General features: G+C 47.0%; 1 protein-coding gene across 4 annotated transcripts in view; it reads left to right on the forward strand.

Annotated features, from left to right (window-relative positions):
• Adgrf1 (adhesion G protein-coupled receptor F1) overlaps window positions 1-3,234 on the forward strand; it is a 55,594-nt gene extending 52,360 nt beyond the window's left edge. Inside the window, exons 16-17 of one of the 4 annotated variants that reach the window (XR_876591.3) lie at window positions 1,203-1,368; window positions 1,464-3,234. Coding sequence is in view for 3 of the 4 variants with exons in the window: in XM_006525120.4 (XP_006525183.1) it covers window positions 1,203-1,276 (74 nt within the window). In the remaining variant the exon portion in view is untranslated. Of the gene's footprint in view, window positions 1-1,202 lie in introns of all 4 variants that reach the window. The other 3 variants (XM_006525120.4, XM_006525121.4, NM_133776.2) reach the window with 3 other exon arrangements.
• Window positions 3,235-9,780: the final 6,546 nt, after the last annotated feature.

The following is a 9,780-nucleotide window of genomic DNA, read 5'->3' on the forward strand; positions in this document are numbered from 1 at the left end:
TAAACTCATAGTGGCTATTACTGCATACATAAGACCTGCCCCAAAACCAATACAGTTAAACTTCCAACAGAGGCAGGGTTCTGTGACCTCTCTTCCCTATATGAAGAGCTATTAGCCAATAATGACTGGAGGAAGAGTCAGCTTTTCTTAGAGATGTGGTTCCTGAAACCACATCATTTTGTTACTTTTCTATTTCCGTGACACGGTATCATGATCAAGGCAAATTACAGAAGAAAGAGTTTATTTGGGCTTATGGTTCCAGAGAGCTAGAGTCCATGATGTTAAAGAGAAGACAGCAGGTGGCAGGAACTGGATGCTAAGGGCTCACATTCTGAACCGTGATTGGGAAACAGAGATGGTAAGCTAGAAATGGCTTGAGTCTTGAAATTCTCAAAGCCCACCTCCAGTGACAGACTTCCTCCAGTCAGCCCACACCTGATCCTCCCCACACAGCACCACCAGCTGAGGGACCAAGTGTTCAAATGCCAGGGCCTGCGGGGGACATTCTTATTTAAATCTCAATAGTACCCCTGTGCAACGCTACCCCTGTAGAGATGGCCCTGTACCCCTGCACATACAGAGAGCACCCAATGGACTCAGTGGATTTTAAAACAGAGGACATGAAATTGGTAGGGAAAAATAAAGGACGGGGACAAATTCGGGTGGAGAGTGAGGAGGATTTGTTCAAAATACATTATATGCATGGGCGAATTTCTCAGAAACAATAAAAAGGTTCACAAAACGACAAAGCATACTAAAATTCCAAATATAGTTCAAGTGTTGGAAACTGTACCTACCCCAGCCTCTTGCTTTCTGTTTTCACTGCCTCCAACCAGACAGTGCTTGGGGCTCTACCGTTCTAAACATTTGTTCCCTCACAGTTGGAGGAAAAGACAGACGACTTCTGAGGCTTTTTCCTGCAAACCATGCACTAGGTTGAAGTCTATGTTATCATATTTTCCAGCAGTAACTGAAAAACATAGCGTTTGTCATCTCCAGGGGTAGATGGTTGACAAATGCGAGCTTCCATGGTGTCTGTGAAGCGCTGTCCCTCTCAACCAAGCATGTTCTGTGGTTTTCTTGAACATCACCTAGAACAAGCTCCAGGTTAAAGACGTCCCATAGTCTTTTTGTCGTTTTACTTTATAACTAAAATCAAGACTCATAGCAATGACTTACCTCATCTTCTTTCTCCCCTTCAGGCATGTATGCACTTTCTCATACTGGAGATTCGTCCAGTGACATCACATTAACCCAGTTTCTATCAACCGAATAAAGCCACGAGTCACAAGCAAGGGCAATTTTTTTCTTTGAGCAACATGCCATTCAGAGCCACACAGCAGGCAGTGAAGACAAGCACAGAGTCAGGTGAGACTTTGTGACTTGGGAGTCCAAGGATAAAACTGGTTACTCTGAGGTTGGAGAGATGGCTCAGCGGCTAAGAGCACTTGTTGCTTTTGCAGAGGACCTGGACTCAATTCCCAGCACCCACGTGGGGGATCACAACCACCTGTTCCAAGGGATCTACTGCCCTCTTCTGACTTCTATGAGCACAACATGCGTATGCGGTACATAGACGTACATGCCGACAAAACATTCATACACGAAATTAATCTTTTTGACAAACCCAGTAGGTGACTTCAGTGATTCAACTCTGCCTCCTTTATTCCAAATTAAATAGAAATGTTATTAATTACAAAGTGAGCTAAGAAATATCATACATTGTTCATACAAGTCTTTGTCAATGAGCACCCCCCCACCCCAGTATCTCCAGTCATTAGGTAGGGAAAATTAAAACACCAATAAAATAGTGCTATACACTTACTAAAATATCTGTCCAAACAATTAAAACCCCACCCTAGAGAGCACTGCATAATTCTATTTGTCCTGAATCCTAGTCAGGCAAGACGGTCCACAGTAAAGTAGGTCAGTCATTTTAGGGTGGAGTTTGAGTGGTGAATTCCACAGCATAAGGAAGGAGTATGCAAATTCCCCTGGGAGGTGACATATACATACAGTGTCTTGATGATAATGGTGGCTTGGCTATGTATGCACTAATCAAAACATGTTGCATATTATAGGCAATTAATATGTTGATTTTATTGTCAATGGGATTTTCTTTTTAAGGCAAAAAGGTGAAGTAGATAAAGGACAGAATAATGCAGTTGGTTCAATCTCAATTAAGAAACAAGCATGGGCTGCCTACCCCCAATGGCCCAGTGGTTAAAAACACCAACTACCAAGCCTGAGGACCTGAGTTCTATACCCAGGACCCACATGATGGAAAAATGGAACTGACACAGGATATTTGTTCTCTGGACTCCACATGCTGTCCATGGCACATGTACACACACACACACACACACACACACACACACACACACACACACACATGCCGGAGTGCACACAAGAGCTCATGAGCACCCAATACATTTTTTAAAGAAAGAGCAATGAGAGTCCCAGATCCCTTTCTAAGCCAAGTGGCCAGACAACTGCGCCCTACCGCCATCTTGGAAGTAGATTATGGAAATAGATGACGAAAGATGGGCTACTGGGACCAAGAGATGTTGCAAGTAACTAAGGGAAGTATCATCATCCTGAAAAGAAGGGACCAAGTGAACACCAACAGAGAGGCAAGTCTCATGTTTTCTACGGAAGAGTCCAAAGTAACATCTCTAAATATCTAATTCTATCATGAGAAAAACCCAAAGGCATTGACTTTGAGCAGGTGCTGGGATCATTATCTAGATCACTCCAGCAGAGAAGCAAGACTCACCAAACTCCCCCTCCCCCCCCCCAGGCACATGATGCCCAATAAGGTTTCTGTATTCTGCTCCTAGGTATGGGCAGTCAAAGATCAGCAGGGTGCTTCAGAAAAGCCACTTTTCCAAACCATTTTGACTTTATTCTAAACGTGTGTCCTTTAATCGTCAGGTAGGAGTAGCTCTCACCCAAGGCTAAAGAAGCTTCTAATTGCAGCAGACGGGGACCATCATAGAAACCCACAACTGGTCAAATGCTGAGGGCAACAGGCTCTTAGGCCAATGACCAATCAATGTATTTACAACACGACCCCTACACCCAAGGCTTAGAGAACATTGCAGAAGAGGAGAGGAAAGAGTGTAAGAGCCAGAGGATCAGGACACTATCTGTTGTAAGATAGTATCAGGGAGAGAGAGAGAGAGAGAGAGAGAGAGAGAGAGAGAGAGAGAGAGAGAGAGAGAGAGAGAGAGAGAGAATGAGAGATTAAGTAGTGGGGTAGGGAGGAGGCAGTGGGTCTGATAGGAGTTGTGGGGAGGAGTCAGGAGTGATTATGATCAACATATGTAATATGGAACTCTTAAAGAATTAGTGCAAATACTGTGGTATTTTTAAAAATATGTAAAGGTCAGAGACAAATTTCTTCAGCTCCACTATACATGCACGTGATAGACTGAGTACCCAGACACTTCAGACCCAAGCGGAGAGGGTTTCTCACAGGGCCTAGACCTCCACTGAGCATGGGATCTGAAGCAGCTGGACTGTGGCCCCACTCTCCCATAGTGCCTTAGTGACTCAACACTCGCCTACGCTGTATGGGTCACATATTAACTAAGCCTGCTTCCTCTCAGTATAGCCCCCTCCAGCCCACACTAGAAACGTTTGAAAGGAGAGACATCCTTTGTCTTGTGGACCCAAAACGTTGCCTTTGAACTCCTGCTATGGTCTATTGTCTGAAATGAATGACCCTTCCAAACCCCAACCTGTAGAGTGTGTGTGTGTGTGTGTGTGTGTGTGTGTGTGTGTGTGTGTCCCCTCCTCTCTCCCTCCCTGAAAGCTAATAATGCACACTCACACATGTCTGTGGCATAAAGGCAGAAGAGATATCTGGGGGAGAAAGAGAACAAGTGGGGGCTGGGGGAGAGGATAGTGTAGGGGGGAACTATTTTTGTATATGCTAAGTGAAACACTAATATTTTTAATTAAAATAAACTTTTAATTTAAAAAAAAAGGTTTGCCTTTGTATAACTCTGTAAAGAACTCCGAAGAAGAGTCGCCTTTATTGCTCTATTTCCAGAGCAAACGAGATGGCCACTTGCTCCACTCTCTAGGAAGTTTCTCAGCTCAAAGCAGGCGTCAGTTAAAAACTCCCAGACCTCTTTCCTCCTTCTCGGAAACACGAAGCTTTGGCAAGAAGGCTGTTGAGCTGAACTGTACTTACGGTCACTTAACTTGAGGGGGCAGGCTCTGACCAAGAAACTCACGCAGACACCTTGAAAGCTTAATTGTGTCCCTAGCACAAAGGATATGACGCCGGTGGGAAGCGGGGCGGCCGGGGAGGGGGTGGGGAGCAGGGCAAGAGGCGCGCTGGGGTAGTGAGGGCGGGGCGGGGGATGGTGGTGCCCGGGTGGTGGTGGGGGGCGACAGTGTTGATGCTGCTTCTCTGATTAGGAATGTTGCTGAAGCCTTTCTCTGTTCAGTAGGAAAGATTAGGAAGACCAGAGCATAATAGCTCAGCTGAGGGGCAAACAATGCCTCTGTTTCCTGGATTTGTGCCCCGGGGCGCTGATAAACTGTGAGGGCTGCTTCTCAGCAAGGCGGGAATCTGCTTGGTTCTGTAAGCGATTTCACCTGCTAGAAACCAGCCTGTGTGAACTGGGTACACTTTTGGGACATCATGAGTGGATACAGGGTTGAGTCAAGGACCTTAGGGCTAGATTGACTGGTACTCCCGTGTGCTTTTCAGATTTAACTGCTAGGAACAAAGTACTTTGGAGAATTGCGTAAGGTTTGCGCTTTACCCCTACGCCTGAAGTGGCTGCGTTGCTCATTTTGCGGTTTTGGTTTTGTTCTTAAGGCCTAACACCCATAAACAGGTGACTTGCATCCTCAGCAGAGACTTAGAGCTCAAATGCTGTCCAGGAGAGATCATCGGAGCTGCCTTGCAATGAATGCATGGCTCACTTTGTTTTCTAGCATTGTGATAAAGACAATGACCAAAAGCAACTTGGGGAGGAAGGGGCTTATTGTCTTACTCATCCCCACCACAGTCGGATACTAAGGAAAACCAAGGCCCCGAGTCAAGCCTGGCAGGGACCTGGAGGGAATACGCTTACTGCTCTCATGACTTGTTAGCTTGTGTGTGTGTGTGTGTGTGTGTGTGTGTGTGTGTGTGTGTGTGTGCGCGCGCGTGTATTCCGGCACTACCTCTACCAGGGGTAGCTCTAGCCCTAGTGGAATGGCCCCTCCCTGCAGCAATTATTTATTAAGAAAATGCCCCAGATACTTGGTCAATCTCCCGGGGTTGGGGGGGGGGGGGGGAGTGCATTTTCTCAGTTCCCTCTTCCAAGGTGACCTCAGTTTGTGTCAAGTCAACAGGAAACTACTCAGCACAGTGCCTCTGCCCTCTATCCTGGGGCTCAGGCTGGGCCCTGGGACCAGGAAACAGTAAACAGATCTTCCTCCTTATCTCTGCAGTCCCAGACTGAGTTACACTCTCCCAAGGCCTTCCAGCCCTGTACGCATAGCTAGACCATATATAGACTCTACTAGAACACACATACGGAACTCCATAAAAATGTTATAAAATTAGGTCTTTACCTTCATTCCTGGGGAGCTTTGCCTACACCTTCCCTGGAGCTCACTCGAAGTTGGGAGTTTTCTTGTATATAAGTATATTGGCGAATGAAGACGATTTCAACGGAATCTCACCTCAGCTTTTTCCATCAGCCAACATCTATTTCTGTGCTCCATTTAAGGCCTAGCAGGGTCTCTCTTTTCCTCTTTCTACTTGGCTTTGCCTCAGGGAAGCAGCGAAGACCGTGCCATTATATCCATACAGCTCTAGGTTTTGGTTTTTTGGTTTTTTGGGGTTTTTTTTTGGGGGGGGGTGTTAAAATTGAACTTCTGAGGTTGTCTTTTAAAAGATTTCATCTCTAAAATGGGTACAGAGACCCATTTCAGTCACCCCTCAGCTCTCTGGAGGCTGAAGTCAGAGGTTCATGAATTTGAGGCAAATCTAAACTACGCAGGGAGACCTTAGCTCAAACAGGAAAAGTATATTATTTCTACCACCAAACCATGGGGCAGTTCTCCCTACCCCTGCTCAGATTCTCTGTGAGTGTGTGCGCATGCGCTTGTTCACATGCGCATGCACTCTTTTGATTGAACCAGTGGTCTCTCCCATATCATGCTACTACTACATGACCATCAAGCTGTAACTCCTCCCCAAGGCACACATTTCTACCAAAGCACACACTTTAAGACAGTCTCACTTATCCCAGGTTGGCTTGACTCTCCATGTAACTGAAGGTAACTTTTTCTTTCGTTTCAGTTTGGTTTGGTTTGCTGTTTGGTTTTCTGAGACAGAGTTTCTCTGAGTAACCCTGGCTGGCCTGGAACTCACTCTGTAGACCAGGCTGGCCTCGAACTCAGAAATTCGCCTGCCTCTGCCTCCCAAGTGCTGGGATTAAAGGCGAGCGCCACCACTGCCTGGCTAAAGGTAACTCCTGATCCTCTTGCCTCTACCTCCTAAATGCTTGGATCACCAGGACCACAAAGTGTTGTGTTAGACAGCAGCTCCTACCCGGACAGATCACACCAGGTCAGCACAGTCCCACCAGAAGAGATGTATTGGGCAGATAAAGGAAGAGAAGGGGGAAAAGAAGAGGCGAAGGGGTTGGGGTCTCTGCCTTTTATTTGGCCCCTGCTGTAATCATGTGCACCAAGGTGCAAAGGTAAGGAGCATAAGTGAGGTGCACTGGGTGGTGGTTGCCATGGCAACAGAGCAAGCGGGTCCTTGTCACCTAGGGATGACGTCATCACTGGATTTGAAGATTGACTATAAACAGCTTCTGATGCCAACAAGAAGCATGCTGGCTTACAGGGGTACTGAGACCTGAACTCAGGACCTTATCACACTAGGCAAGCACTCTACCGACTACAACTTAGCTTATTCCAGAGTCTTCTGAAAACTGGGACAAGCTGGATGGAAAGCTAGATCAGGAAAAAAAAATATAGGAAGGTTCTCATAACTCATACTGCTAACTCTATGATAGGTCCACATTTTACCTGATTTGAACCTAGTTAAATGAGCAGGGATTCCATTCCACAGACTGGCTCCTGTGAGATGAAGGGGTGCATTCTCTCTGGGTCAGGGAAACCCTGGGAGGGCCACACCCAGCTTGCCTTGTTGTTTCCACAGTTCATCTGTGAAGCTGCAAACCTGCGTTCAATAGATAACCTCAAAGGTCCCTTCAAGCCCCGGCTTTCTATGGTTTTGTGTCTCTTCACAGTTAACACCCTGGGAGAAGAGAAACTTATCACCAAAAAATACCAGCCCGAGTGGGTTTGGCAAGACCTTATCTTGCTGGATAGGAATCATTGATGCAAACATTGCCAACAGCTAGCTACCTTATGCCAACTGAGTGGGCGGTGACACCCTATTGGAATTCGAACTGATGCTCTGACCCAGAGCAGAGGATCCCCTTGCTGTGATGTGCTGCCAAGGCTCACAGAGGGCTTGCGGATAAGGCTTCGTGGTCCTTAGATCTCAGCCACATCCCTCACCAGGGCCTGGGGAAGGCAGCTTTTGAATTCCATAACAAACACACTGCCAGGCTCTGCCAAGGATAACTGTGCTGTCTGAGAGCCTCACCTGGTGCTGGCGATAATGTGACTCAGTTTTCCTGGAGTCAGCTTGGCCAGGGACTAGCCCCATCTACCATCTCTTTCACCAGAGTGAGAGAATGTTACCCAGGCACCCACCCTTGCTTCTGAATTTGAAAGGAATGATAAAGAGGCACGGTCAGACTTTGTTTTGACCATTGTTGAGATGTTAGAGTCTGAGAGAGAGAGAGAGAGAGAGAGAGAGAGAGAGAGAGAGAGAGAGAGAGAGAGAAAGACTTGTTCAAGACCTGCTTTCTCTTAGACTAGAGAATGATTCTCAAAATCTTGCCCCAAACGGACCAGCAGAATCCATGTTATCAAGGACTTCTTAGAAATGCTTTGTTCAGGAGGGGGAGATAGCCCATTTACTCAATTGCTTACCCTGAAAGCCCAGGAACCTGAGCTTGATTCTCCTGAATCCATGTAAACAATTCTGGCCACAGGAGTGTGTGCTTGCAATGCCAGCGCTGGGAAGGTAGAGACAAGAGGGTCCCTGAAGCTCCATGGTCCAGACTGTCTTACACAGTGAGCTTCAGGTTCTGTAAGAGACCTGGCCTCAAAATCCTAACATGGAGCAGGGCATGGCAGTGCACACCTTTAATGTAAGCACCGAGGAGGCCGAAGTGGGTAGATCGCTCTGCCTCACAATTACCTGGCAACCAGGTAGGCCTGACCATCTATAAAAGGGGCTGCTTGCCCCCTCCTCGCTTTCTTGCTCCTCTCTTGCTCCTCTCTTGCTCTATTGCCCTTTCTCTGCTTCCCCCCCCCCCACGTCTCTCCCCATTCCCCCCCACACACCTGCTCATGGCCCACCGCTAATCCTCTACTCTTCTACTTCTCTACTCTCTCTGTCTTTCTCTGCCTCCATGACCTGAATAAACTCTATTCTATACTGTACCATCATGTGGCTGGTCCCTCAGGGAGAAGGGATGCCTCGGCATGGGCCCCCTGAGTCACCCTTTCCCCCCCACACACACACCTTACCACACCTCCATAGAACATATACCCTCTCTTTATCTTTTTAAAACACATCAGTGAGACCATGTTTCAAAAAAAAAAGTAGGGTAGGGTGGAAAGAAACTGAGAAATATCTACCTGTACACCCACACTCACCCACTCACACACATACACCAGGGACCTGTGTTTCCACACACTCAACTAACTCCTGGGTACTCAAGTTCACAGGCACTCAACTGAAAACCTGAGTGGAGTTTATAAGAGGACAGAGACTTGATAATTAGGGAGTAAAGGAGGCTCTGAAGCCTCTTGTGTATGGGAAGGTCAGGGTGGTATGAGCCCCTCATTCTGGTTCATTCTCTATGGTCATTGGCGCTTCTGAGTCTCAACAATCAGGAAGATGTTGGAAAATGGTCTGAATAAAGCTGTTGGATGAGGCTTTCCAGGTGATGTAATATGAACGAGATGGGTTAGATGCCTGGCTCAGTTACTTAACTGTGCCGACTTGGTTACCCTGCCAAGCTTTGGACGCATTAGTGTAAGGAAATGCCAAGAGATAAAGTCATGGGGTGTGAGCACCGGAGGGAAGCATCTGGGTACCATCATCTCTCAACTCTCTGAGGCAGGAGCAGGAGGTTCATGAATCTGACGCAAATCTGAGCTGCAGTGGGAGCCTTAGCTTAAATAGCCAAAAGGACATCATTTCTAACACCAACCCATAGAGCAGCCCTCACCCCTATCCCTTGCACAGATTATATGTACATTCAAGATGGATCCTGAGATGGATTATCGGAGCTAAGGAGTTTATCAGATGACTTATCAGTGCCATAGACAGACAGACAGATGGACAGCAGCAAGTTAGGGGCTTTGAGGCAAATTCAATTGCTACAAAGACCGCTTAACAGGTTAAGCCTCCGAAGAGAAGGAAACTGGATCCTTTTCCTTTTCTTAGACCTTTCTGAAGACTGGGGTTTTTCACAGTGTGACCACCAATACCCACTTTGATACAAACCCTGGTATCTGGGAATCTGCTGGGTAGATACACACAGGGAGTGTTTCGTGTGGAACCTGACAGTAACAGTAGCTGTGTGTGTGTGTGTGTGTGTGTGTGTGTGTGTGAGAGAGAGAGAGAGAGAGAGACAGAGACAGAGACAGATACACGGGGGGGGGGGTCTG

Source organism: Mus musculus, chromosome 17, assembly GCF_000001635.26.
Source record: "Mus musculus strain C57BL/6J chromosome 17, GRCm38.p6 C57BL/6J".
NCBI classification, from domain to species: domain Eukaryota; kingdom Metazoa; phylum Chordata; class Mammalia; order Rodentia; family Muridae; genus Mus; species Mus musculus.